This window comes from Fulvia fulva, chromosome 4, assembly GCF_020509005.1.
Source record: "Fulvia fulva chromosome 4, complete sequence".
Taxonomy (NCBI): Eukaryota; Fungi; Ascomycota; class Dothideomycetes; order Mycosphaerellales; family Mycosphaerellaceae; genus Fulvia; species Fulvia fulva.
The window spans coordinates 4,646,427-4,674,135 of NC_063015.1; the positions used below are offsets into that span (position 1 = coordinate 4,646,427).

A 27,709-nucleotide genomic window follows, 5' to 3' on the forward strand; every position below is an offset into this window, starting at 1 on the left:
GGACGAATGCTCGTGGAAAAGAACGGGAAGGACAGACAGCTCCCGGCTAAACGGTCCCCAGGTGGGGTCGGTGCACAGCGTGCACGTGACTCGACATCCGGAAGATCCCACGCGACATCTTCACCACACGTACGACCCTAATGGCTTCTTGACGACGAGACAAGGTGGATTCAAACTTCCAGCTTGAACAACGACAGATATACATGTACAGAACAGTACGAACTTCTGCCTCCTACTTATCCCGTCCCATCCCCATTCTCATTATCTAGTTCGCACTCTCAATACTCCAAATCTGACAACCGCCCCTTCCATACCTCCTCGTGTAGAACCCCTTCTTGTGTGGGCTCAATGCACACATCTCGTGCAGCTGCGTCTGACAATACTGCAATGGGACCCATTGCTTCGGGGTACAATCTCCCGTCAAGCGGATTCGAATCCCGTCGACTGAGACTCCCCTTGAGGAGCGAGAGCCAGGGACAGTGATGTCGTTGATCAGCCCGCCGTTGGGACCCTTCTTGTTGCAGAATTTGGAAATGGCGGCGTTGGTGGATGGGTTCTTCTTGGCGCAGGCGAGGGAGTCTTGATAGTCGGATGCGGCGAGGGTGCTAGTTATGAGGAGGAAGAGGGGGGTTAGGAAGTGTGTGAGGAGCATGGTGGTGTGGTGTGTAGGTGAATGTAGTTGTGGTTTGGTGTGTTGTGATGTGTGGTGCGGTGTGAGTTGTTGTCTTGGACAATGAGGTGGAGGAGAAGGAACGTGGAGCGTCAGGTCGGAAGAGAAGATGCATAGATGAGACAAAGAACGTTGAATTACACCATGATTAGAATTATCCGGCCGCGAACACAAAGAGCCAACACAGCGTTCGCAGAAAGGCAACCTACAAAGCCATCCCCTGAAGTCTTTACTGTCCCAAACCTCGTGTACAATGAGCATGAAATCGACCAGCGATGTTCAATGCTACTCGTACGCAAGTGCTCAATCAATGTAATCCCAATCTCAACCAAGAGTTGGGCTGGTGGGAAGATACCCTACCTCGTGAACGCTCCATCAAGATGGTCGCCAAGTCCCATAACGGCATCTCTCCCATGAAGTCGAAGCGTAAAGCAGATCGTCTCTCTGCTTACTTGCACTCCCGTCTTTGCCCATCGAGCATTAAGCCAATCCGTCACGGCGTCGCTGGAGCGGCCAAAGTCTCTGTTGTCCCATTCGTTGAGTAGTATCGTGACAACATCGATCGGGAGCGGCTCGTAGGCTGCTGGAGGAGGCGATGGCGCCGTGTGTCCGAAATGATGACGGTGGGTGAGCAGGCTTAGCATGTTGGCTTTGGGCTTTCCAACATCTGACAAGGAGAATAGTCGTGCTGGGCTACTCGCTCTGCGATGTAGTGAGCAAGATGATTGGGTGCGAAGGAAGGCTCTGCAAAACAACCCAGAGACCACTGTCAGTGCCGAAAAGTGGTGACAGGCTGGGTTGCTAATATGTAGAGCGTGAGCCATTGTTCCATTGTGCGAGCAGCTTCGATAAAGCTGTTCCACAATGCATTCTTCACTGTACCTTTCAGCTCCTTTGTCTAGTCGTTGGCCAGAATGTCTGGTCTATCGTACCCTTTGCGCTGGGATAACGAGCGGCCTCAATGCACTGAATCTGCTCGTACAATACGAGTGGCCTGAGTCCTGAGAGAAGTTGCCGAGTCATCACTGTCACAACTCTGTTTCCGAGAGGCCTTCCCGCTCGCGCTTCATCTCCCTCAGCTCCACCCTCCTCATCTTGTCCTCCCTCAAAGCCTTTCTCATCATCTCATGCAACTTCAAAGTGTCGGGATCCTTGCTCTCCAGTGCCAGCCTCGTCAATCCATTGATGTCTCCATCTCCCAGTAATTTCTTCGCATCCCTGCTGGCACGTCTCCATCCTTCTTTGTCCTCTCCTTTCAAGAACTGCCACAAACCATGAGCCACAGCTGCAATCGTCTCATCGACTTCCGTTGGCTTGATGTACTTCCAGAGATGTGGGTAAACGTAGTAGTAGAAGAACTCTTTGCCAGTGGGATCGAGCAGATCTGCGAGTTGACGGAGGAGTGCGGTGGCGTGTTTGCTGGTGGCCGCATTGTGAACGACGGTGTATGGATAGAGCTGGACGAAGTTGCCGAAGATCATGCGGGAGGTGACGGGACCGAAGGTTTCAGAGAGGGTGTCGAGGAGGGTGTCGGTATTCCGTGACGAAGTCCGATAGTGACCCAGCTGCATTCCCAGATTGTCTAGGATGCTTGGAGAGACTCTTGGGGGAGATGCGTACTCGCCTGAGTCGGCGACGTGGGTCTCTACCCCTTTGAGCATTGGCCGCAGGTTTGGACGTGGGCCGTAGAGCTTTCGGTCCATCGTCTTGTCAGAGAGCATGTCGGTCGGCACATAGGCTGGGAGTATATGGTCCTTGGTGTTGTCCAAGACGTAGGGCCCTTTCCGCTCCAGAGCATCATCCATTGCCTGCATCCTGGACACTGCAAGAGCCAGAGCTTCAGCATCAGACTTGTGCGGTGGCGGTGCAGATGCCGCTGACTGCTCGCCCAGATGCAGATCGTCTGGTGGCGCCTCCTGCACGTACTCAGGCATCGGCAGCTCAAGGTAATCCGCCACCGCCATCTCCGCAAAACGTCGATACGCCAGCCACTCGTCGCGAAAGCCCGCGTTCTGAAGACACTGCTCGGCCGAAAGCGTACCGTCCTTCAGAGCTTGCCGCACCAGCTGCGCATGATGCTCCCAGAAGAAGCTCTGATCGTGCGGAAGCGCCCTCCAGATGAGGTCAGCGCTCTTGTGATACTTCTTGCGCCTGGTGCTGGTGGCAAGGAGAGCTTTGCGTCGAGCTTCTAGCACGGGCGTGACGTGGTGGCAGAAGAGGTAGATGGCGTTGGCGGCGAACCTGGTGGCTTCTTTGGCCAGCTCACGTTGGCGTGCAGTCTGAGGAAAGCCTCTGTATCTGAGGAGGTCGATCACGGGTTGAGGTTCGATGGAGTCCTCCAGGCCTTCGACGGACAATGTATTGCTGTACAGCTGCGGCAAATCAGTTGAAGCTTCACTTCGTCTGATCTGCAGCACTCACTTGGTAGGCAGACATGGTGGTGGCCACAACGAGCATCACTCGGTGAGTGGGTGGGTGCTGATGCTGTCTTACATGATATGGTCTCTTTGCTGACGATGTTGCGAGAGTGAAAGATGATATGCGTTGTGATACCCATACCACGAAACGCGCGAGCCCCAACGGCCGCGCCTCACTTCCAATCATCCCCTACCCGCCACCAAGTCCTCTCGGCTCCGCCTCAGCCACTCTCACTTGTACCTATATATTATGTCAAGAAGCACGCTTACCACCGCACCTCAGCGGGAAACTCAACCGGCGTGAACAGATTGGGAACCGTCAATCTAAGAATGTAATGATCCCGGGCCCCCATAATATGGCTCCTTGGGGGATTTCAATACTTCTGAGGTTGCGTGTGCGTCTTCGTGAGAAGGCTTTTTTTTGCTGTTCGGAAGGTCGTGTGTTCGAGTCGTGAGGGCGGAAAGCGCGGGTGATATAGCATACAGTGTGAAACTTTTGCACTTTTGCAAAGCTGTGGGTGAAGTCCTGGAAGGGCGAGACGTCATGCTGGTCAGTCAGTAAGCATGATGATCGAGAGTGTGAGTTTTGTCTGCTCACTTGCGTGAGCCTTCATTCATGATGTTGTTGGAACGTACTATGCAGGAGGGGTATCATCATTGCAGCACCTGCTACATGCCACCTGTTTACGCCATCTTTCCACTCGAGCCATATCCATGTGCTCTTCTGAACGCCGTCGCTATGCATATCATCATGATCTCTGATCCATCATTGTACTCATGCTTGATCTCTTACAGATCAGCTCCAGCGCCGGCGATCTTCTTCAGCTCGAACTCCTTGGTGAACTCTTGGTCGAATTGCTGAAGCTCCGTCACCAGCTCCTTGCAGGCAGTGACGACCGCCTCCTTTGGTTGGATGACGCCGTCTGTCTGCACGCGCAGCTTGAAGGTCGCGAAGAGCGGGTGGGGAACTTGGTAACCGGCGAAGAGGACGTGGTCAGACTTGACGAGCTTTGCGCGGAGGAGGTTGCCGAGGGTGTGGTCCTCCTTGTTGAAGGTGAACATCGCAGCATTTGGGACACCTGGTGGATATCAGCATGGCACTTCATCTCATGTTACAACTGTATACTCACGAGTCTCTGGCTCGACCTCGACTTTCTTCTCGCCATCAGCGAGTATGAAGGACTCGTACCTTGGGTCCTCGTCAGCACCGGTGTCGATTTTGGTTCCGACATTGCCATTCAAGCGTGGATCGGTGTTGGCAGAGTAGTGGTTCTTGATGTGCAATTTGTTGCCGCTATGAACAGGGTATGGACGAAGGCTGCCATCGAGGGCAGGCATCGCATCTCCCGCCATGGTGGTGGTCTTGCCTGACAATGCGCGACGGTGTTTGGTGGATGGTGGACGTACCTGTCTGGAGCGTTCATCTTTTGTGTGTGTCGCGACACCCGCGCCGCGATCGTGTGGTGGGGTAAAGAGGAAGTGAAGGCGTGAATGCAACAAATGCTGCGATTCTATCAGGTGTGAAGCTGTTCGTGCCTTCCTCGAGGTCGATCGAGGTTGAGCCACAAAGAGATCTCGCTAATGCACGCTCGGGCCGCGATCAGCAAGAACCTTGTCGCGTCGCGTCGCACGTGATCGACACGAATTCGCGGAGATGTGGAAGTTGTACTGGGACCAACAACGTCAGCAAGAGCTCTCCAGAGGTTGTGGCTGTGTCATACCTCGCCGAAGTCGCTGCTGAGGATCTGTCGAAGTAAGTCGCGATGATCGTATATATGATCTGATAGTATCTCTGTGGTTCCTCGTCAAGATATTGAGATCAAGATGGAGCAAGTCAAGCAACTGAAAGCAGACTATCCCTGGACGCAGGCGCCTCTCGTGTCATGCGGTCCAATGCGACTGATAGCCCTGGCTTCACTGGCAACAGAGGTGTCACGAGCAGGTGGACTCGGCTTTATTGGTGCAGGAAGTGATGTGTCGACTTTGGGCGAAGAGCTTGAGAAGGCGAAGCAGCTGCAGGCAGGAGCTCAGCTTTTGAGAGATGTGACTGAGGTCATGCCCATTGGCATTGGCTTCCTATTGTGGGCGGGTGAAAAGCTATTGACAGATGCGCTGCCTCTTATTGAGAAGTACAAGCCGGCAGCTGTGTGGCTGTTCGCACCGAACGACTCATCTCAATTCCAAGCGTGGACGCGAGAGGTGAGGAGGGTCACGAACAGGCGAACTAAGATCTGGATCCAGGTTGGAACCGTCAAGGATGGCATTGATGCGACGAAGACATGTCAGCCCGATGTGCTTGTTATTCAAGGTCAAGATGCTGGTGGGCATGGACTTCAAGAGGCAGCTGGTCTGATTGCCCTACTGCCCGAGGTTGATGAAGCAGTATCTGCGCTTTGCAGCACAGCAAAGCTGAACAAGCCCGTTCTTACTGCCGCAGGAGGCATCATGGACGGTCGAGGTGCTGCTGCAGCTCTCACTCTTGGAGCCTTTGGCGTGACATTGGGTACTCGCTACTTGGTGGCACCAGAGTCAAACATTGCCAAAGGATATCGAGATGCAGTCCTCGCGGCTTCAGATGGAGGGCCCAATACAGCTCGAGGGAAGCTGTACGACACACTTCGCGGCACACGAGACTGGCCAGAACGCTTTGGTGGTCGTAGCGTGCTCAACGAGACCTGGCATGATGCGCAGAAAGGCATGAGCCTGGAAGAGAACCAGAAGCTGTACGACGAGGCAATGAAGCAAGGTGATGCAGGCTGGGGCCAGGGAGCACGGTTGACGACTTATGCCGGTGCTGGCGTTGGCCTCGCAAACAGCATCAAGTCTGCTGCGCGGATCACTGAGGAGGTCCGAGATGATGCGAAGCGGATCTTGAAGCAGACAAGCAAGTACGTGATATAGCTGCGTTCGAAGCCCAGAGGGCGAGGTGCGCTTCGATCATTCGCGTGAGCATCCATGAATTCTTGTCGTTTCAACCAACGGCGAAGCTAGTGCGGGCGTGCGCGCTTGCCTTGTTTACATATTCACCTCAAGCTCGACCTTGGGCTGCACGCATCGCCACGACTCACATACGCACGACCCGCTACCGAGTCAGCATCATGGCGATCGACATGCCCGACAATATGCGCCCACCAAAAGGAATCAACGCCGCCGCCTGGCAGTTCATCGACCTGGTGAATGAGAGCCACAATATCGTGACCGCGAGTGATCTCTACGCATATCACGTACTACCAAGTATTACTGCAGACCTCGAAGCCATGGGCGTTACCCTCGATCAAGAATATCATGCTGATTGCCATGCCGAAACGCGATGGAAGTTCCTCGATGCTCAACAAAAAAAGTACTGGAAGAAGCGGGTCAAGGAGTACAGAGCTGGATTTCTTCAACCTCTTGAGAGGAGCACATACGAGTACTTCTGCGCTGAGCGCCACTCGATGCAAGACGACGATTGCAGTGACGCCGACGACTCTACACGCACCCTCGACGGCTCCTCGACACCGTTCAAGTTCCTTCGTACTATCACGAAAGCTCAGGTCACATCTGATTTTGAGTCAGCTCAGAAGGTGACATCAAAGTCGAGGGGCGAACCACCGATGGAGAAGGCACGGCTACACCCCACTCGTTCTCCTGTCAGTCGTCCGACTTTCAACGCTTCGGCTGTCGCGAAGCTCGAAGCAGCTCTACAGGAAGCGGGTCCTAAAGCTCCAACGAACAACCCAGCACGCAGTACATCAACTGTCAAGAAGGTTCGCACACCTGGTGCTCCAGTGGTAACCGCACCTCCAGCCAAGAACAATACCAAGAAGGTGAATGCACTTCGTGTCAGAGGTGTGCAATACAGCAAGCACGATGACGCGATAGTGCACCTTCTTGGCGGACCTGCGATGCATTTACAGTGTCCAGACTATACGACCGGCATCTCCACCATCCTTTGCGACATTGCCAAGCGCATGCAAAAGGATACAACATTGACGCTACGAGGACGCTATCATGGCGTGAGGATCAACTTCGATCCGCGTGCTAGCGATGTCACCAGTATCAGAGCAAGACTTCTGGCTGCAGAAGCGAACGGCGAGACGATCGACCCGGGTCAGCGCAAGCTATGGAACCCGAAAGCTAAGATGGGATTCGTGTTACGATTCCTGGTGGACTGGAATCGTAATTCTCGTGCTTTCCAAGATTGTACATCGACCGGCATCAAGCCAAAGACTGCTCATCGCTGCATGAATGAGTATACCTCGCGCTGGACTTGGCTCGAATGCTTGGCTGGCGTGATTGGTCCAGTCACCTACGCACGACGCGACGTTGTGATCTGCACCATCATGCAGCTCCTGCGTGAGCGAGCGAAGCAGCTGGTAGGTTGAGACATGAACTTTCGCAAAATAAGCTTTGCTGACAGATCGTAAAGTGTCCTGCTGCGTTGACGACTGGTGTGTATGGCCTCTTGGAGCATGATGGCAACTTTGGGCGTCAGCTTTCTTCCTGCTTCACCTACACGACACTATCATCAGAGGAGTACTGTGACTTGATGGAACAGAAGATGTTCGACCTGGGCCGCAAGTACAACATACTCTATCTGACGGAGAGATGAATGGATGATCGCGCGTAGCTTGTCAGACTGCCAGGCCATGCAAAGACACCGCGATCTGCGGAATACTGTTGGGATATGGTACTATCATCTGGTAGCTTCTAGATGTCTGCAAAGTTTACTGTAGACAATGTACCATCGACTCGTGCATGCATCGCTCCTTCCTCATGTGAACGCCAAGGGTAATGCTTGCAATTCTCTGAAACAACGCCACTAACGGTCCGAGCTGCGCGGACAACACTTCTTGCTCAAGCTCGATGTCAACTTCGTCGCAGCATCACGAGACAACAGTGACCATCAGATATTGCCGCCATGCCTAAAGGCAAACTCAAGGTCCCAAAGGGCTCCAACAAGTCCATGATGAAGAAGGAGCGGAAGCTGTTGGCCTTTCTACAGCAAGATGGTCAGCTTCGGTCCGATGCAGAACTGCACGACCTACTACGATGGGGCAACACGCATGGCTTCAACACTCGTCTTGAGCTCCGACAACTCATCAATGGCAACTTGCCGCAAGGCACATCCGGGCGCTGTTTGGATGATCTGCGCCTGAAGCCAGTATACAGCGAGCGGGTGCTGTTGGACCACCTACGATCCACTTGGCGACTGCCTGCAAACGCGAATAGGCAGAGCCTACTGGAATGGGGCCAGCTCAACGGACGTACTACGTGGCAATCCCTTCGACAATTGGGCAACAACATCGTACGGGGCGACAGTAGCCTGCCGCCACCACCGCCTGCCAAACGTGCACCTGCGGCCAATACCCTGCCTTCGGCATCTGCGGCGGGATCTTTGGCGCAGCACAAGCTCAGATCGAAGATAACGGTGCTGGCACATCAGGCGTGCGATCTGATCGACTGTGAGAACAGTGATGCAGCAGCCATGAATTGGACGAAGATGGCATCGGATATGACGCCGTCGGATCTGGCCATACTCACGCATCTGCAGCTCATTGGTCAGCTGCCGCTCCAGGCAAATCTGCAGAGCCTGCTGGCACTGGGTCGCGAATGCGAATTCAGTAGAAATGCCTTGCGTGAAGCAGGCAATGAGATCCGTTTCGGCGAGCCTTGCGAGTCGCAAGAGGCATATCGAGAGCGCCTGGGATATCTCGCACGTCAGGGTGTCGAATGCATGAGAAGCGCGCTGCAGAATGAGACTCCCGGTGTGGATGGCAAGAGAATCGCTGCAATCGAGTTTATCAACCGATTCAAGCTTGATGAACAGGAGCCGGGCCAGCATTTGTGGAGGCAGACTTCCACGCGAGACGAAGATCTTGTCGACTACAAATACCCAAGCGCCTTTACAACAGCGAGGCTGGACAACGCGAACCAGAGTCGCAGCAGACCACTCGATGCGCCCGCGTCGCCGCTCATGACAGAGCCGTGGATGTCCCCTCGGCAGGAGCCACTACTTCAGCCAGACATGTCGTTACACGCGGCTGGCGATCAGATGATCAACGACCAGCCGGCGTCGCGCTCGACAGCCCAGCATGCATGGCCAGAGCACATGAAGACTCTTGCGCAGTCCTTCGACGAGACAGACCAAGACGAGCAGACCCTCGAGGAGCGCGAGAACCGCGGGTTCACCGTCGACGACCTCACCAACTTCGATGCAGTCCAGACGAAGCGCTTTAGTGACTTGCACGAGCTCGATCCGATGCGGCGCCACGGACAGCAGCAGGCTCTGTCGTGTTTCACTACTGCAGGTATCGCAAAGCACAAACGCTCAAGCCTCTTCGCACTGCCAGACGATCGTAACAGAGATGGTTGGCATGTCGATGCTGGTGACACGAGTGTCTTCGAGAACAATCTCGCCTCCGAGCTGGAAAATGGTGTCTTCGTCCAGTACGATAGAGAGCTGGATCTCCCTGCTCGTCTTCACGTCACGAATGGCAAGCTGCTTGATGACATGGACATCGATGGTGTTTAAGAGGTGTGATCTGGTATCGATGTGCACCACCTTACTGAAGCGGTGGGCTATCGCCGACCGTCAAGTCCTGGAAGGAGAAGTCGTCGAGCTCTCCTGGAGATGAAGAATGATATCGCCGTGAACGCGTACGAGACCGGAGAAGTTGGAGAAGAAAGCGGCATTTGCTCTCGGCTCAGATCTCGCCGAGCCCTAATTGCTCTGCAGGGGTCGTTCCTCCGCTCCTACTGTACTCTCCATACTTTGGCTGCGTGCGCAGGCACAGCATCTCGGTACTCACACATGACCCAGGTCATCGTGCGGAAGCCTAGCTGAAAGGCGTTCCGAATTGTTGCTATATATGTAGCGTAGTCCGGGAATGATCAGTTTGTATCACGTCCCTATCTCTCAACCCATTTGCCCACCATGACAGCAGCACCCAAGACTAATGTATCGCCGCTCGACATCAAGATCGTAGGAGCCGGCATGGCAGGCCTGAGTGCTGCTATATCCTGTGCTCTGGCTGGTCACAATGTCGTGGTATTGGAGGGCGCCAGAGAGCTGGCAGAGGTTTGTGCTGAGCCAGAGCTGATCACGAACAGCCGCTGAATAAGAAGCAGGTAGGTGCCGGCTTCCAAGTTACGCCCAATGGCTGTAGAGTACTTCAGCAGTACGGCCTCCTCGAAGACCTTAGACGATCAGCGGCAGAACCGACACTATTGCAAGTGCGGAGATGGTCGGATGGCAAGGTCCTGTCGAGGACGGACGACTTCAACGTGGAGATGAAGAGCAAGTACAATGCGCCATTCTGGGATCTGCATAGGGTCGATGTGCAGCGAGCACTGGCAGCAAAAGCAAAAGAGCTGGGCGTTGAGGTCCGGCTGGGGTCGAGAATAGAGGACGTCGATTTCGATCAGGCGACGATCCGGCTCGCCAGTGGAGAAACACTACAAGCAGACCTTATTGTAGGCGCAGACGGCCTCTGGTCGAAGTGCAGACAAAAGTTCTTGATGTCTAAAGGCCTTGAACCGGATATTCCGATACCGACCGGCGACCTCGCCTACCGCATCGTGCTGGAAGTCAACGAAGTCAAGAGTCAGGAAGTGAAGGACTGGATATCACAGCCCACATGCCAATTCTGGATCGGGCCCGAAGCACACGTAGTCGCCTACTCCGTTCGCAACGGTCAAATGATCAACATCGTCCTCCTCGTCCCCGACAACCTCCCACCCGACGTCTCTAAGCAATCAGGATCTCTCGAAGAAATGCGAGCAATCTTCAACCACTGGGACCCCATGCTCAACCGCTTCCTCGACGAGGTCAAATCCGTCGAAAAGTGGAAACTCATGCACGGCGCCGAACTCGACAGCTGGATCAGCCCGAAGTCAAACTTCGTCTTCGTCGGCGACGCATGTCACTCCATGCTTCCCTACCTCGCTCAAGGCGCCAATAGCGCGATCGAGGATGGTGCAGTGCTTGGTAACATCCTAACAGCGGTCGAATCGAGATCGCAACTGCCTGCTGCGTTGAAGTTGCATGAGCAACTACGCAAGAAGAGGGGCGAAGCAATTGTTAGAGAGACGTTTGCGCAACGCAAAGATTTCCATATGCCGGATGGGGAGGAGCAAGCGAAGCGTGATGAGCTAATGTTGGGCCAGCTGGGAAAGCAGATTGAGGGCAAGTTTCCGTCGAGGTGGCAATGCCCGGAGGTGCAGCCTTGGTTGTATGGGTATGATGCGAAGGAGGAGGTTGAGAGGGCACTGAAGGCACAGCCCCTGGCGAGCGTCTCGGCATAGGGCTCGGTACACAATTGTTTGCACCAAGATCTGATCGTGCCATGTGCAGATCTCTTGGGACTAGTCAGATGTTTGTGGATCGTGGGTAGACCATGGTGAATGCTGTGAGCAACTTCGATATGTCTAGGCTGCTTCGTTGGCAGATCGATCGGATGTTTCATTCTACTTTCTGCTTGCCTCACACAGAAAAAAGACATTCCAAGCCCCACCTACATACGCCTGCAATATGGACGACCACTTCTACAGCCATCGGTGGTCTGACCTGGAGCGTGCCCATAATGATCCAATGGAAGGCCCTTCCAATCACAGAAAGGCTGAGCCTCAATCCCGCTGGAGCACGTCGTCAAGTTCGCAAAATGAAAAGGACCCAGCCATCAAGCATAAGGACGATGACCCTATGGAGGGCCCATCGAATTACAGGGAACTCGAGGACCGCTTCCACAGTGCTGCGGCAAGACCAAAAAGCCAGCATGACTCCATAAACCAGCTCCACGTTGACAACAGTACAATGGCAGCTCTACAAGGTGACAGAGTCTCCTTCCAACCCGGTCTAAACACCAGAACCACATCCCCAAAGTCTCCTAGCCCAACCCGCGGCCGCCACAAAGCCCGCAAATCCTTCGCAGCCCGAGCGTCCCAACACATCTTCCAAATGCGCCTCAGCAAGCCCTCCACCTGGGTCCCCAAGGGCAACGAACGCACTCCCTCTGAAGGTAGCTTCCCCCTTCCCCGTCCGGTCTTGCCCTTACTAACAACCCGCTTCCTCTCCCAGAGTACGAACCCGGCACCCTCATCTCCAACGACCCCAACGACCCCCACAACTGGTCCGAATTCCAGAAGAAGCTCACATACCTTACGATCTGCCTCTTCTGCTTTCTCGCCAACGTTAACGCCAGTGCTTTCACCGTCGCTACCGTTGCCTTGATTCGAACTTTTCGCATATCACCGACGCAAGCGACAGCCCTCACGGCTTTGAACGTCCTGACATTTGGACTGGGCAATCTGATTTGGGTGCCTGTCATGAGGATCCTGGGCAAGAAGCCAGTGTACTTGATGGCGATTGTGGTGTTGATTGTGACGAATGTATGGAGTTGCGTTGCGGGATCTTATGGGAGCTTATTAGCGGCCAGGATGTGTTCAGGGTTGGGTGCCGCGGCTGCTGATGCGACGGTGCCGAGCGTGGTGAACGATCTTTGGCATGGGAGGAGGAAAGCAGAGAAGTTAATGTGGTTCTCGGGAGCTCTGGCAAGCGGGATCTTTCTGGGTCCATTGATTAATGCGTGGGTTGTTGAAAGGCATGGATGGAGATGGACGCCGGGGTGGTTGGCAGGGGCGTTTGGGGTGATGTTTGTGCTTGCGTTTCTGTTCATCCGGGAAACAACGTATCGATTGTCGACGGGAATGTGGAGTGAGGAGGAGAAGCCAAGGAAGAAGGGGTTCGTGGGGTGGATGAGTCTGACGATCGGGAGGGAGCGGGAGAAGAATGCTGGGGAGGTTGTGGTGCAGACTTTGAGGGATATCGTGGGCATGACGGTATACGTGCAGGTCCTTTGGGCAAGCTGTTTGATCGGGGTCATTGTCGGATGGACCATCATAATCCAGATCACAGCCGGGCAAGTCTTTACAAGGCCGGCGGCACAGGGCGGTGCGTACCACTGGAGACTTGGGCTAGTCGGCGTCTTTCACATCGCCGGCTGGCTTGGAGCCATCACGGCGGGAAGAGTCGGCGGGCGGTTCGCAGATGCTCTAGCCACCAGAGCGCAGATGCGGCAGCGCCTACCACAACGGCCTCCACAGTGCCGGATGCAGACGCTTGCCTTCTGGGCTCCAGTATGCCCCATTGGACTCATCATCTACGGCGTGTGCGTTGCGAAGACTACGCTCTGGGTCGGTCCGGCTTTTGGATATGCGATTCATTCTTTCGGCTTCGCTGCGATTGCGAACATTGGCATCACGTATGTGGTCGATTGTTTTGGAGAACTGGCGAGCGAAGGGTTGGTCAGCCTGTTCATCATCAGGAACATCATCGGTGTCGTTTGCAGCTTCTATTGCAACCCGTGGATTGCAAGAGACGGCATGCCAGCGGCGTTTGGCACTATGGCTGCGTTGGAGTGGATATTGCTGGCATGTGCGGTCCCGATGTTCTTCTTCCACGACCGCCTGCTTACCTGGACGAAGACATATGGACCTGCAGTGCGACTTCCAGCTCCGACACATCCACACACTGACCAGACCGAAATGCAGACGATTCACCCACCAGCGGAGTCAGTATGATTGTGATAGAGCTATACACGATAACCGTGATCACAGATTGGCGCGCAGCGGGACTTTCTCCCACGCTTCATCGAAACCTGCCGACCTGACCCAGCGATCACCTGGTAGCTCAACTGAGTCGATCGCCATATGTGCAAGGCTGAGCCAGTCGTTGCCCTTCAGTCTGAAACCATCTTTGCCTTCGTACGGGGCGCAGATTTGGCCTCCGTTGGCAATAGCCCTCACCAGTTTGGAGGCGTGTCCATCATCGTCAATATCGCAGACTCTGTCCTGCACGGCGTCCCAGCCAGAGGGCTTCTTCGGCTGATAGTTCTGGATATCCCCAAGACGGATCTCGGGAGCCTTTCTGGAGGCGTACATTGCCAGATCAAGGCGGATCTTCCATTCAAGCAATCGCACTTTGTTGGCGTCACTAAGCCAATCTTGCTTGAGGAACGAGGCGAAGAAGATTGAGCTGTTTAGACAGTGGATGTAGTAAAAGTCGAACTTGACAGCTTTGTCAGCCTTCTGCGCTCCTCCGGTGTAGTAGGCTACGGCGTTGGTCATCTCGGCTGTTTTCTCCTGCAGCTCTTCCGGCTTGACACAGACTTGAGCAGCGATGTCGATCATACGGTCACCAGCACGTGCGAGAATACCGTCGCGAATCTTGTTGCCATCAGACCAGCGTGCAGCACTCTGGAGAGCCGAGTCATCATGGATTTCATCGAGAAGCTGAGCGATGCTCTTCGAGCTCGCGTCTGCTCTGTCTTTCGCGGCCTTCTCCGCTGGTAACAAAAGGCGGCCTATCCAGTCGTCGTGACATGCTGCCTGCGCCAGACCTTCCGCAATCACTGCTGGTTGCTGGAATTCAATGCCGAAGCCCAAGTGGATGATAGGATGAAGGAAGCCAGCATACATCCGGACCAACATCGTTTCAGCTCGCTCGTCACCTGCGAAGAGATATTTGTTGATGACTTCCTGCCAGCTTGACTTTTCCATCTCTGCCTTGAAGAATTCGAGAAAGTCATTATAGTGTTGCTCGGGCCCGAGGTGTTTAATGAAGACCTGTGGGTCGGACAGATCCTGCAGTGTCTTGGTATCCGGCTTTTGGGAGGGCCTCTGATATAATTTGTTGCTGTTGTATTCACGCCGGATCTGGTCAGGCGACGCCTTGAGTGCCCACATAGTCAGCATCTGGTGGGCTATGTGGTTGTGGAAGCCATCGTTGTTGAAGAAGATGTGGAATTTTTCGTGGTTCTCTTGCATTAGTTCAGACACCTTCTTGGTTGATTCATTCGAGATGCCATTGCGGTAGTAGACGGGATGCTGGTCGAGTTGGAGCTGTACGGTGCTTGCCGATGCCATTGTTGTGGCTGATGTGGGCGTAGTCGATGTTTGGGTGAGCCTTCGAAGTATGCTTCCAGGAAGCTTGAACATTGACTATGCAGGTCAGCATGTACGACCAGCCTACCTCGTGGACTTCCTTGATATATCCTCGGGTCCTCGTACGGAATGAATGTACGAACAATGGCCTGCTGCTGCACCTCGCTGTAGCTGTGGCGAGTTCGTCATCTACCTGCGGCTTGCATGCCCTCTCACGCTCCTGTAATAACCACAATGACATACAGCGGCGACGGTACCTGCGTCACAGCTACATCGTCTGCGCGATGTGGTGGGGTATGTAGCAGAGATGGGCGTCTAGTGGCCAGAGAGCATTCCCGCTTTACTAATGCTCGGCATTTCGGTGTTGGACGTAGTTCCCGACGGTTATCGACACGAGCTGCGATTCTTCCGCTGTGAGTTGTAGTAACGTGGCCGGTTCGCAATGTCGTTGTTGTCTAAGGAAGGATGCAACTCGAACAGGAAGAAAACAGCGAGAAGCGTTCTTTCTGGCGGTCACGTGGAGCAGAGTCGTTGGCGTGACTCTGACTGCAGGGATTCGCGTGCTCGCTTCTCGACTCCTCGAACAACAACATGAACTCCCTCTCCTCGAACATGACCGCTTACCGATGAAGCGCAAGCGAAAGACGGCAGCCTGCCAGCACACTGATAAGCGACAGAAGACTGACAGTCCTGCCAGCCATCCATCGCAACCGCTGCTCAAGAGGTACTACCCACAAGTCGTTACATTGCGGCAGTACCTCGCCTCGCGTCTCTCCAAGAAGGCGCGTCGGAGACTGCAGCAGTATGGACGTGATCCGACCTCCGGAACACAGGTTGACAGTGAAGTTATCCATCTGCTCGACGCTGCATTGGTAGGCTCGTTCAAGCCTGTGCATCTCGACGCGAGCAGCTTCATTGAGGAGGACATTACCCTCTTCACACAACAACTCACCGCCTCGGACACCACTGTCAGCCTGACTCCCGGCGAGTTCAAGCAGAACGAGGTGGGCTATGCTACTTCCATGTTGATCACTGTATTGTGGGTGTGCCTTCGCGGCTCTGTCAACTGATGGTGAACAGATCGTTGATTTCGCGGTATGGCTCCTCTTTCGCCGACATCCAGCAAGTGCGAGGCCGAAGCACATTTTGTGTCAAAACTTCCAGCGATACATCACCGAGCACAGGCATGGCGTCTCTCCAGAAGTCGTTCCTGGCATTCCAGGCGTGTACTCAACGGGACCCAACGAGCACGTCCAGAGACTGCGCCATCATCCATGGAACACACTACCAGATCTGCTAGGACCCATGGCCGCTCGCATCATGGCTGACCTCCTTGTTGACCATGCCATATTCACCACGGTGACAGACAGCAGTAATCTAATACAACTCAATGGAGTGCCCATGTCGGACCTCGAACTGATCCAGACCCCGTTGGTCTCGGCGGTCAATCAGCATGCACCATCGGACGTTCATGCCCGTCAAGCACCAATGAAACGAGGCTATTCCGACATACGGTTCGTACGTAGTCGTATGCTTTATGCTAGGCCTGCTGGCACCGCTAGTGGTGGCATTCGGATCGGTCTCAACCCTACTCATGTCCTGAACCGCTGTCGGAACATAGACGACCAGGAAGAGACATGTCATGTGATGAAATACCTCTTTCCAGCCCAATTTGGCTTCCACAATGTGTTTGGTTCACCGGTCACATCAACAGACTCTGCACAGCCTTTCAAAGACTACACTATCCGAGAGCAGGAGATAGCCCGTCAACGCCAGCTACGTGTGGTGAAGTTGCGTGAAGCTGGGAAGCGGCAGAACCAGCTTCACACACCTAATCCCCGACGACTGAGAGGAAAGCTGCACGAGCTCGTCTGTCGGCTGCGCAAGCGACACTTCACTTGTGCCTACGGTGCACTACTCGAGCATTACTGCCCTCAAGCTGCGAATGATACGACGGGCGGCAAGTCGTCTTTACAACAGGCGTCTCCCACATCTCGAGTCTCGGCCTTTTGTCGAGCGGTATTCAGCCAAACGTTACCTTCGGAACTCTGGGGTGCTGGCGAGACTCGCAACCACAACGTTCGCATTGTGCATCACAACATAGATTTGTTCATCCGCCTCCGCCGCTACGAGAGTCTCAGTCTGCACGATGTCCTGCAGGGCATGAGACTGACCGACATTGAATGGCTCTGCCCTCCAGGTATCGCCAAAGTCAAAAAGCTCAGCCAGACGGACCTTACTAAGCGCCGTGAGCTGATGGCAGAGTTGCTCTATTGGGTGTTCGACTCCTTTCTCATCCCACTGATTCGCGGCACATTCCACGTCACGGAGTCCAATGTTCAGCGCAATCAGCTATTCTACTTCCGTCAAGATGTCTGGAAGCGCATGTCGGAGCCTGCGCTGGCATCCTTGAGGATGTCTATGCTCGAAGAACAGGACACGACCGTCGTGAAAGATGCAATGAAGACCCGGTCCTTGGGTGTCAGCCATGTCCGACTGCTACCAAAAGAGAACGGTATGCGCCCGATCATAAACCTGAGACGTAGAACGCAGAAGCTGTACAAAGGCCAGCCGGTCCTCGGCAAAAGCGTGAACAGTATCCTGACACCAGCGTTCTCGGTTCTCAACTACGAGAGACAATCTAGGCCGCATCTGCTAGGCTCTGCTCTATTCTCCGTGGGCGATATGTTCCCTCGCCTGCAACGTTATCGGCATTTGTTGCAGCGGCAAGGTCTCCTGGGAAAGCCGCTTTACTTTGCGAAGGTCGATGTTCAGGCCTGCTTCGACACCATCCCGCAAAAGCGGCTTCTACGGCTCATCAGCAACATCGTTGATGCAGACCAGTATCATGTGGCGAAGTACTCCAGGGCGAAGCTGCTCGGCAGTCATAACAAAGAGACGCAGGGCTTCGGTGCAAAGCCGTCTTGGAGGTTTCTGACGAAAGCGAATGCTGGACGAGCGCTGTTCGATTTCAATGCAGAAGTTGAAGCCGACACAGCAGAAGGTCGAAGCAGGACCACCTATATCAACGGCATCGTCCAGCGTCGCGAAACACGGCAGGAGCTGCTTGACCTTCTGACCGAACACATCGAGTCGAACCTGATCAAGGTAGGCCGACGCTTCTACCGACAGAAAGAAGGCATACCACAAGGCTCAATCGTCTCGGGCTTGTTATGCAGCTACTTCTACGCTGAGCTCGAACGAGAAGTGCTAGGGTTCGTCAACGATGACAATAGTGTACTGCTACGCCTTATCGACGACTTCATGATCATCAGTACCAAACGAGATACTGCTTCGAGGTTTATGCAGACCATGCATGCCGGCATCGGGCAATTTGGTGTCAATGTCAAACTGGAGAAGAGTCGAGCCAACTTTGACCTCGACATTGATGGCTCGAAAATACCAATGCCCACCGATGAGGCTATCTTTCCATATTGTGGTATGGCCATCAATACCACCACCCTTGACCTAGCCAAAGACGAGGAGAGGAGGCAGAAGTGCAGTAAGTCTCTCGTAACTTCGTCGCTGGGTAGATGCTGACCGTGGATAGACATTGCAGACTCTGTGACTATCGAATACTCTAAGCTGCCTGGCCAATCGTTCTATCGGAAGACCTTGAAGTGAGTGCCACATGACCGTCTCGATGCAGTCGTGCGAACTGACTTTATCGCCAGCGCTCTCAAGCTGCAGATGCACGCTATGCTTCTGTCAACCTCATACAACTCCGTTGAGACAGTACTCTCGAACCTGTACCACTGCTTCACGGAAGTCGCGCAGAAGAGCTACCACTACGTCCGCTCACTTCCGCCAGCAAAGCAGCCATCCGACATCCTGATCATCAGTAAGTCATCGTGTTATCATGGTGGATGTCCTGTTTCACGGCAACGCAGACTGCAAAAGTGCTTCTAGCGCAAGATCATCATTCGCGCTCGCGCTTGACGTGCAGATGATTCTCTGCAGTGGAGCTCTCAGATCCACCAGTTCGCTGACTCGTTGTTTCTCAGGAGCTCTCAACGATGCAGTCAAGCTGGCCTGCGTCCTCATGCGACGTCGGAAACGCACCAGCAAAGACGTCCTCCCGTACGAATGCAGCATAACGAACACTCAAGCACGATGGTAAGTCCCTGTCATCATCTCGCTTCTCTCTCCCGCCATCGCAGACAAAACGTGTCTCAGTTCGGCTGCGAACCGGAATGATCGCTCCTCAGCAAAGAGCCATGGCCCTCACCCCCGCGGCGACGGCGGCTCTGCACGAGCTTTTCGGAGCTTGCATGCCTGTTTCACCTGCACGTTTTCGGCCTGTCAAGTTCCATCGCTCGCGCCTCAACATCCACACTGCACCGCTAACGAACCTTTGCCACGATTGCAGGCTCGCATGCAGTGCCTTCGTCGCAGTGTTTCGCAGGCGGCAGACGAAGCATCAGCAGTTGTTGCACTGGGCTCAGGAACAGGTGCTGGGATTGCGCGTGAAGGGCCAGGAGCGGAGATTGCTTGGTCGTGCAACTGGTAGATGAGGCGTTCTGGAGGCGCCTGGAGAGATCGTGCTGTCGGGCATGTCGCGGTTCGCTGCGAAGGAGACAGCGCATGGTCGTTCATGTTGGACACAGGCTGCGGTTGATGGAAATTGCTGCAACGACTCTCTGCTGACCAAGGAAATGGTGGAATGAAGCGCTATCGTTCAGACAGAATATGCAGCCGGTAAGCAGCCTCTTTGCTGCAGGATTGAATGTCCCCGCGCTTCTGATCGTCGATGTGAGCACATGCTCTCTGAGCTCCACGACACGGCACTCTCCTGCGCATGTCTGAAAGCCACCTGCAGGAATGATGAGAGCGCGTTCCCAGTTTTTCAATGTCTCTGTCGACCGTTGGTATCTGCAAAGCTTGAAAGCGTGCCTCACACGTCGAAGACGTCAACCATCGTTCTACATCAACGGCCGCCGGACGCCCCCAACAGTCGCTTCGATTTTTAGTTCTGCTGTCCGTCGCGTGGCGGCTTTCTGCTACCACAGTAGCCACTTTTCCTGCTGCTTCCTGCTTACTGGACTGCGTCGGATACGAGCGACGACAAGACCTCGTATTGCAGCAGCACAGTAGATCTGGGGCGACACATCGTCTTCATTCTTATTCATTATTTCATCGATACTGTATACGTTCCGGTGTCCCGGTGGTACAGTGCCAGTGCCACAACGAAGAATCGCCGCATTGGGAGACTCTGCACGCGATTGCTGATTGGCCTTCTCACGGACCGCCGGCGTTTCCAGGATTGAAGCGCCAAGTTTATTGGAAGGAACACAGGCACGACAGGCATCATGGCTGCCAGCCCGACACAACACCCCTGGAACATATGGAAACACTCAACTTCCACTACCGACGCTGCATCCAGGCACAACAACAACAACAACAACAACAACAACAACACCACCACCACCACCACCATCACCGCCAGAACACCCCCCTCGCCGACCTCACCCCTCTTCCATGCGGTGATACCCGAAGACCAACCCCCCGACGATATCCATTTCGAACATGAATTCTTACGAGCTTTGATCAACGAGCGGAAGCCACTGCCGCCTGGAAGCACAATCTCTTGTTTTGTGAATGCGTTGGATAGTGAAGGCAGACAAGGGTTGGAAGAGGCTTTTGGTGTCAGAGTGCCGCAGAGTGCGGTGCTGAGTGGTGGGAGAGGCATTCGAAGCCTGAGCTTGCCCGTGGAGACATTGAAGTCGATGGCTACGGCGAGCATGGAGAGCGTGCATGAGACATCGTTACCTTCGTCGCCTCCGGAGTTGAGTTACTCGAAGAGCTCCAAGAGTTCGTCGTCAATCAACTCGGATGACGACTTGTCAGATGCTGCATTGAGTTCGAAGCATGGTCACTTCGAAGAGGTCGTGCTCGAAGATGGAGAGCGGGACTCGGGCGAGGATTGCAACCAACCGCCCGCGAGCAGACCGACACTGAGGAGAGCGCCGCCCAGATCGATAACGACGACGAATGACATTCGGACGATGCCGAGACGAAGGAGCGGGACGTCTCCACAAGCAAGAGCGCTGCCGAACGGCATGAGACAGAAATATCCCAGTCTGCAGGGAGCCGTGCGTGGTGCCCTCAGCGATCAATCGCTCAATCTGCCCAATGGTCGGAGCATGCAACGCGCTGCCACAAGTCCGATATCTCCTTTCATGCGCCAACACTCGCAGCGCATGTCGTCGCGGTCACCTTCGCCAAACAAGCCGTACATGCATTCCAATGGCTCTGTGTCACCTCAGACCCTGGCCAGCGCCACGCCAAAAGCCTCATACGAGTCGCCAAAAGAAAACAACGGCCTTGCTAGGAGACCGTCTTGGCAGCCTTCGCGGAAGTCTGTGAAAGAACTGGAAGCCGAGTACAACGACGAAGACGAAGACGTGCCTGAGGACGCAATTCTCGAGAATGTGCCCATTTCACCCATGCCAGGACAATACAGCACTTCTCTGAAGTCACCTAGTACCACGACGTTGCGCTCAACGACGCCTAGTCCGCACCGCAGACCGTCTTATGCTAATCTCCATTCCGCGAATATCCCGAAACAAGCGAAACGACCATCCGCACGGTCGTCGTACAACTCACCCAGATCGCCGCGAAATGGACGGTCGCCCATGATGCCACATAGCGCGACTATCTCTTCCTTTCCAGCAGAACCGCTCAGCCGTAAGCATAGGAGCAAGTCGTGGACGGAGGATTTGAATGAGGAGGCGAAGCAATTATCACAGGCGCTGGAAGAGTATGCGGGTAAACTGTCGATAGAGAAGAGGCGTTCGGCATCAAACACACCGTCGAGAAGTCCGCCACCACCGAGCATGGCGAAGGCACGAGCGAAGACGAGCATTTACGAGATTCCGTCTGCGACGACGATATTGCCATCTGTGCCTCCACTGCAGAAAGGCAACATCATGATCGATCCTCTACCGATCAGCAAGGAGAAGGAGGCTGTTCTGACGCGGACAAGGCCTTCGTGGCTACCGCCCAAATGTCAGAAAGAGGAAGCGAGACACCTGAAGGAGTTTCAGCAGATGATGGCACGCGCAGCTGAAGCAGAAAGGAAAAGGCTGCTCAGAGAGCAAGAGCACAAGGAAACACATGTTGAGACACAGAGCAGCATAGCACGCATCTGGGACCAACATGTGTTACCGAATTGGGACACCGTTGTGAAAGAGCCTCGAACACGTGAACTCTGGTGGCGAGGAGTAACGCCTCGCAGCAGAGGAGAGGTCTGGCAGAAGGCGATCGGCAATGAACTTGAGCTTTCTGCAACTTCATTCGAAGCAGCACTCGCACGCGCGCACAGCCTGGAAGAGACGATCGGAGACATGCCAGACGAGGAGCGAGCCAACAGCAAAGAAGCAGCCTGGTTCGACGCGATCACAAGAGACGTACCAAACGTCTTCCCCGAGCTTCACATGTACCAGCACGGCGAAGCACTCCACCGATCCCTCACAGACGTCCTAAAGGCCTACTCGATGTACCGCAGCGACGTCGGCTACGTCTACGGGACGCATCTCGTCGCGGGTATCGTGTGCCTCCTGCTCCAACCAGCCGAAGCCTTCGTCCTTCTCGCCAACATGCTCAACCGACCACTCCCTCTCGCCTTCCTCGTCCACGACCAAGTCGCAATGGCACGAGCCTACGAATTAACTCTCAGCACGCTGAAATACAAGTACACCCGCCTCCACGACCACCTCAGGAACCCCATCGTCGGCCTACGACCGGAAGAATTCCTCGATCCGATTTTCCGCTGCCTTTTCGCGTACAACTTCTCGCACGAACATGTCAGCAGGATTTGGGATGTGTTTGTCTTTGAGGGTGACAGGGCTTTGATTCGAGCTGCTGTGGCGGTACTGGGAAAGCTGGAGAGTAAGCTCTATGGTTCGAGGGAGGAGATCTTGAAGCATATTGGGTGGTGTAATCAGGAGAGGTGGGAGCTTGGAAACGAGGATGAGTTTATCGCTGCCGTGAGGGAGGCGGGTAAAGTTGACGGGAAGGGGGAACAACAACAGCAGCTGCAGGTGCCGAGGAGTGCTTAGAAGGCTCTGGGTGAGACGCAGACGACGATCCTCTGGGGTGTGGTGGAGTTCTTGCGACAGCCGATGTTCGTGGGACGGAGTACATGTAATGAAATGAGACGGCAGAAGAGATGGCATAATGGCGCTGGCGCTGAGGTCCCGTGTGGACGTGGCTTGGATTGAGCGTTTTCTTGCATACACATTAGAAAGGACTGGGCGGGTTGCTTTTGGGATTGGGAAGGGTTGTTGATATTGCATAGAAACGGAAAGTCGAGAGATGGGTACATTACATAAATGTAATCACGTCGGGGTGGAAGAGGGGGAGGCATACATACAGAACCTGAGAATAAGTGAAGTTGGGAGGGAAGGGGAAAGGGGAGACGTACGTACGTATTGTATAGTCGTTCTACATCATGAACCTCTTGAATGAGATGGTTGCCATTGGCGCCGTTTGAGGTCTTGGCCGTTTCCTATGGCATTCACCACCCTTGCACGACCTCTTTCGCGGCGGCAGCACTATCCATTGTCCCTCGCTCGCTCGTTACATCCACCTCGACAGTAGCTCGGACACCGGATCCTTGCCGGAGAATATCCTCTTCGCTGATGGTGGTGGAGAGGCAGCCGACGCCTTTCATCGAGACCACATTCCGCCTCGAAGATGCTTTCGAGTTACCGCTGGGCCCGTTCTGCAGTTCGCAATCGTAGACGGAACTTCTCCATTTGTGACTTGTGAAGAGCGGTTTATGGTCGGGATGGAGGCTACGATGATCACGAGGTCGATCTCTAACGCGGCCCAGATGACGAAGTCGACAAAGTTCCCGGTTATGTCGCCACGTTCGTTCAGAATCCGGATCTGCCAGGTCTTGACGACGGAGGCTATGAACGCGAAGAAGCTGAGGTAGAGGAGGAACGACAAGCCGGCTTTTACCATAGGTTTGATCTCGAGCCTCCAGATTATGATGGCCGGGAGAGCAGTAAGGTAGAGGTCTGAGACTGAGTTGAAGGCAGATTGGAAGTAGCCGTAATTCGTTTGGTGTACCGGGTCAAGGCAGGATGTGACCTCGCCATCACCCCAGAGCGCGGAGACGTGAGAACAGCATTGGGCGTAGATCCTGATCACGCAGCTGGTGTTGATCAGGAATTGCAGGGCCATGATGGCTAGGAGGGATGACTTCTGCCAGGTACTGCTGTGACCCACGATCTGGAGCATGTACAAGCAGAAGGATAGGCGGCCGAACATAGGAGCAACGACTCCTAGCCCTTGGGAGATGAAAATCCACTAGATGGCCGCGATATGCTGGAGTTGCGTAAGGAAGACGGCATGGCGGCCGAAGCCGTGTCGTAGGAGAGGGTTATGACTATGGCGTGGGATAGGGCGCCGAGCTGGTAGGGAGATGTCAGGATGCTTCACCACCGGGAGGAAGACGGGGACGATCTAGAGAGGGGAGGAGCCACATACTAGCGAAAAGCTCATGAGCAAGTCATCCCAGCCCAATCTCTTTACGACAGCGCTTTTGGTGTAGAGGCGTAGCAGGACGATGATGGTTGCGATGCTCGCTAGGACCCAGTCGCATATCAAGCCGCTGGCGCCGTTGTTGATGTCCTGAAGGTCGGCCATCTGCTGGGATCTGCCTGGGTTGAGACGTGTTCGACGGTGCTGCAGCCATGATATTGATGATGGACATGACAGCTAGAAGACAAGACGTCACGGAGGAACATGTAGGCCGTGTTGCTGTGCTGCGTCGCGTGCAGTTGAGAGGGATGATGCATGCAATCTATCACCTACATGTACACGCTCGCATCCGAAAGCTGATGCAGTCATGATGCCGAGCCGTCATGCAGGTACTGCCACGTTCCTGCATGGGTATGGAAGAGCTTGGGGGCACAGCGGTAAACTTGGCAAGGCTTGATCTTGGTATACCCAATGCTTATCAAAGATTACAACTCTGTCAACACCACAGAAGACTCATCATGATCGGTGTCTTGTGCTTGGGCGTTAGATACCGCTCTGATACCTGGCCGAGAACAGACCTGAGCTGGGATCTGATACACCCCTGTCACGATGCCGCTCGAGCCGGTGGAAGATATGGGTCGCTATGGAGGCAGGCCGGCACCTCGCTCGGTAGCCTTGGACATGGAGATTGAGGCTGGAGAAGTGCCTCGAAGAAGTCAAGATGGCACACGCACAGCACGCATACGTGCCCGCAAGATATGCACGGCGATCACAAACTCGAGCCTGGCGAGCCTGGCTGGTAGTCTTTGCTGCGAGACGAGGTGGTGGCTGTGCAACATTAAGTCCGAAAAGGCGGGACCCGCATGCGGTCGAGTGAACGTTGACGATAGACGGGGGGGACTCTCCATGATATGTGCCGTGTCGGTGCAGTAGACCGTCCGACGGGCAGCATAGGCGACGTTGCAGAGACGCGTGCTGTCTTCTTTCGACTTCACCTGTTTCGCGACACAAGCCACCGTCAGAAGTCCACGCTTCACCATGCAGTATCACAAGCAAATTACTACACTGCTTTCCATCCTCGTCGCACAAGTCACATGTCAGACGCCAACTGGCACTGCACCGTCCACAAGCGAGCATCTGAACGTGGCATATGGCGATACAGTTCTCGAAGCCAATGAGTTGCTACCACAAGCTTGTGAGTTGATTGTCCATAGAAGAAACGTTTTTGTGGAATCGCTGACAGTATACAGTAGTCCAGTCAAGCGACAAAGTCTCTGGGGACCACATGCTCCTTCTGGTCGATCAATTGATTCCACAAAGTAGCATTGACTCGTCTGGCCCGCAAACACCAGGGCTTGAGTACTGCAGAACGACTCGACTGCATTGGTTCCAGACCGATCTCACCCAGCTTGACAATGGTTCCTTCGTCAGCGAGACAGCACCAATGGCAACGCATGGTGAGTATCGTGATCGTTCCCACCTCATGTGTCAAGATCCGTAGACTAATCCTTCTCGGGTGGCCCAATGCCCGGTCTTGATGACATAGCCCACACCTACACCTTCTACCTCTTCACACAACCGTCCAACTTCACCCAGGACGCTGCAACCTGGGATGCCGGACGCGTGTACGATCCCATCAGTGTCTACGATAGGATGAACTTCAGCACCTCTGCCATAGCGGACGTCCCTGGCGTTGGTGCGCCTCTTGCGGCGAACTTTATGCGTGTTCAGGATCCCAACATGACTACTTATGGAACTGCTGCCAATGGGACTTGTTCAATGGACTCTGGGCTATCGAATTCGACAGGTAATGTCACTCATTCTGGTGTACCCATGGCGACGCAGATCGCTAACGGCACTACGGAGAAGATTGGGGCGGTGCCCGGGGCTGGGTTGTTGGTCGTTGCCGTGGTGGCTTTTGTCTTGCTGTAGCAGCCCGTGTATGACGCCCTGGTTCGATCGATGGAGCGACATGACTTCGAACGGATCGTATAGCAATACCTTCGTGCAAAGCACTACTCAGTGTATGCGACACGCATCGATGTGCCTTATGAGGCTGCGATCTAAGCGTCTGCTAAGCCGCTTCTGACCCGAGTCCTGCTATAGCCGCTTGGCATGTGTTGATACGATGAGATCACTTCATTGTTTGGAGCGTTTGTCCGCATTCACATGCAAACTCTGGTTTATAGTGGGTCCTCGTTGCCTAAAAGCTTCCTATATCTTTTCCTCCGCTTCCATCCTCCTTCTTTGCAACAAATTAAAACCAGCAAAGACACAGCAACGTACGATACCACAGCACCACCACCACCACCACACCTACTACAAGACTAACACGCTCTCAGACAGCAACCATGCCATCCAAGACCCCCTCCGCCACCGGCATGACCCGCCAAGTCGCCGCCCAAGACGACAACACCGTAGGCAACCTCAGCACCCCCATCACCGGCCGCGACTCGAGTAAGCACACCCAGCACCCCACGAAACCATCATCACGAGCTAACCCCAACCCTAGAGCCAGGCTCGAGCATCCACGTCCACCGTCTCGACAGCAAGGGCGAAGACGACGATGGGCAGCAGCAGCGTCGCTTCGAGCAAGTTGGCGCCGAATACGTAAGAATCCTCACCTCAATGTGGGCTATGAACACATGCTGACAACACATGTCACCTCCGATAGCAAAAGCACGTCAAAGAGTCCCACGACGCCCGCGGCATGGAGAAGTGGTACAAGACCGAGATGTCCATCCTCGCCAACGAGAAGGACCGGATTCCGCGCCGTCTTCGGGAGATTGGGCAGGAGAAGCTGGAGTTGGAGGCGAAGTTGGACGAGGTGGTGAAGAATGAGAAGAGATTCGTGGCCAAGTAAGGATTCCCTCACCCGTATGACATATTGGACACAGGGGACGGAGTCAGGCTGACGCATTGTGTGATTATAGGTACAAGGCCGAGCACGATCAGGGCGAGAAGGACCGGGAGTTGAAGGAGCGCTACGAGCAATACTTGGATCTTCAAACTCCGGAGATGCGGGTCGAGGGTGAGGGTGGCGGCATGGAGGGCGTGGAGGGCGAGCAGCAGTAGAGTTTGAGCAGAGCGGGGCGGTGAAGCGGTGAGTGCCTTCGGCGGCGAGTGGAGTGCGGCGCGCATAGCATGCGCTGTGGACTGTGAGCGCTGCTCTGATGTCCCAGAGGTGATGACGCTGGCGCGCAATCTT

General features: G+C 54.5%; 13 protein-coding genes across 13 annotated transcripts; 8 read left to right on the top strand and 5 right to left on the bottom strand.

Moving 5' to 3' along the window:
• Positions 1–265: 265 nt before the first annotated feature.
• On the bottom strand, positions 266–652 carry CLAFUR5_04986 (uncharacterized protein; the record flags this gene model as incomplete). The annotated part of the gene is made up of 1 exon (XM_047904134.1): positions 266–652. The coding sequence occupies one exon, from the start codon at positions 650–652 to the stop codon at positions 266–268; it is 387 nt and encodes a 128-aa protein (XP_047760267.1).
• A 1,046-nt stretch (positions 653–1,698) lies between these two features.
• CLAFUR5_04987 (uncharacterized protein) lies at positions 1,699–3,274 on the bottom strand (the record flags this gene model as incomplete). The annotated part of the gene is made up of 2 exons (XM_047904135.1): positions 1,699–3,042; positions 3,092–3,274. 2 exons carry the CDS (start codon positions 3,272–3,274, stop codon positions 1,699–1,701), a joined length of 1,527 nt encoding a protein of 508 aa, XP_047760266.1.
• Positions 3,275–3,876: 602 nt separating this feature from the next.
• Positions 3,877–4,511, bottom strand: CLAFUR5_04988 (DNA-directed RNA polymerase II subunit RPB11; the record flags this gene model as incomplete). The annotated part of the gene is made up of 3 exons (XM_047904136.1): positions 3,877–4,166; positions 4,218–4,276; positions 4,495–4,511. 3 exons carry the CDS (start codon positions 4,509–4,511, stop codon positions 3,877–3,879), a joined length of 366 nt encoding a protein of 121 aa, XP_047760087.1.
• Positions 4,512–4,911: 400 nt separating this feature from the next.
• On the top strand, positions 4,912–5,988 carry CLAFUR5_04989 (Nitronate monooxygenase; the record flags this gene model as incomplete). The annotated part of the gene is made up of 1 exon (XM_047904137.1): positions 4,912–5,988. The coding sequence occupies one exon, from the start codon at positions 4,912–4,914 to the stop codon at positions 5,986–5,988; it is 1,077 nt and encodes a 358-aa protein (XP_047760086.1).
• Positions 5,989–6,185: 197 nt separating this feature from the next.
• Positions 6,186–7,678, top strand: CLAFUR5_04990 (uncharacterized protein; the record flags this gene model as incomplete). The annotated part of the gene is made up of 2 exons (XM_047904138.1): positions 6,186–7,442; positions 7,496–7,678. The coding sequence occupies 2 exons, from the start codon at positions 6,186–6,188 to the stop codon at positions 7,676–7,678; spliced, it is 1,440 nt and encodes a 479-aa protein (XP_047760418.1).
• Positions 7,679–7,987: 309 nt separating this feature from the next.
• On the top strand, positions 7,988–9,601 carry CLAFUR5_04991 (uncharacterized protein; the record flags this gene model as incomplete). The annotated part of the gene is made up of 1 exon (XM_047904139.1): positions 7,988–9,601. The coding sequence occupies one exon, from the start codon at positions 7,988–7,990 to the stop codon at positions 9,599–9,601; it is 1,614 nt and encodes a 537-aa protein (XP_047760419.1).
• A 402-nt stretch (positions 9,602–10,003) lies between these two features.
• CLAFUR5_04992 (FAD-dependent monooxygenase OpS4) lies at positions 10,004–11,373 on the top strand (the record flags this gene model as incomplete). The annotated part of the gene is made up of 2 exons (XM_047904140.1): positions 10,004–10,147; positions 10,198–11,373. The coding sequence occupies 2 exons, from the start codon at positions 10,004–10,006 to the stop codon at positions 11,371–11,373; spliced, it is 1,320 nt and encodes a 439-aa protein (XP_047760420.1).
• A 226-nt stretch (positions 11,374–11,599) lies between these two features.
• CLAFUR5_04993 (MFS transporter fsa7) lies at positions 11,600–13,647 on the top strand (the record flags this gene model as incomplete). The annotated part of the gene is made up of 2 exons (XM_047904141.1): positions 11,600–12,086; positions 12,146–13,647. 2 exons carry the CDS (start codon positions 11,600–11,602, stop codon positions 13,645–13,647), a joined length of 1,989 nt encoding a protein of 662 aa, XP_047760421.1.
• Positions 13,648–13,677: 30 nt separating this feature from the next.
• CLAFUR5_04994 (Baeyer-Villiger oxidase ptaJ) lies at positions 13,678–14,991 on the bottom strand (the record flags this gene model as incomplete). The annotated part of the gene is made up of 1 exon (XM_047904142.1): positions 13,678–14,991. The coding sequence occupies one exon, from the start codon at positions 14,989–14,991 to the stop codon at positions 13,678–13,680; it is 1,314 nt and encodes a 437-aa protein (XP_047760422.1).
• Positions 14,992–15,635: 644 nt separating this feature from the next.
• Positions 15,636–19,523, top strand: CLAFUR5_04995 (Telomerase reverse transcriptase; the record flags this gene model as incomplete). The annotated part of the gene is made up of 6 exons (XM_047904143.1): positions 15,636–16,013; positions 16,090–18,511; positions 18,560–18,629; positions 18,684–18,850; positions 19,014–19,125; positions 19,379–19,523. The coding sequence occupies 6 exons, from the start codon at positions 15,636–15,638 to the stop codon at positions 19,521–19,523; spliced, it is 3,294 nt and encodes a 1,097-aa protein (XP_047760423.1).
• A 795-nt stretch (positions 19,524–20,318) lies between these two features.
• On the top strand, positions 20,319–23,069 carry CLAFUR5_04996 (TBC domain-containing protein; the record flags this gene model as incomplete). Its single annotated transcript, XM_047904144.1, has 1 exon — positions 20,319–23,069. The coding sequence occupies one exon, from the start codon at positions 20,319–20,321 to the stop codon at positions 23,067–23,069; it is 2,751 nt and encodes a 916-aa protein (XP_047760424.1).
• A 610-nt stretch (positions 23,070–23,679) lies between these two features.
• On the bottom strand, positions 23,680–24,201 carry CLAFUR5_04997 (uncharacterized protein; the record flags this gene model as incomplete). Its single annotated transcript, XM_047904145.1, has 1 exon — positions 23,680–24,201. One exon carries the CDS (start codon positions 24,199–24,201, stop codon positions 23,680–23,682), a length of 522 nt encoding a protein of 173 aa, XP_047760426.1.
• A 1,338-nt stretch (positions 24,202–25,539) lies between these two features.
• CLAFUR5_04998 (uncharacterized protein) lies at positions 25,540–27,576 on the top strand (the record flags this gene model as incomplete). Its single annotated transcript, XM_047904146.1, has 6 exons — positions 25,540–25,696; positions 25,755–25,958; positions 26,048–26,308; positions 27,014–27,111; positions 27,176–27,360; positions 27,435–27,576. 6 exons carry the CDS (start codon positions 25,540–25,542, stop codon positions 27,574–27,576), a joined length of 1,047 nt encoding a protein of 348 aa, XP_047760842.1.
• Positions 27,577–27,709: the final 133 nt, after the last annotated feature.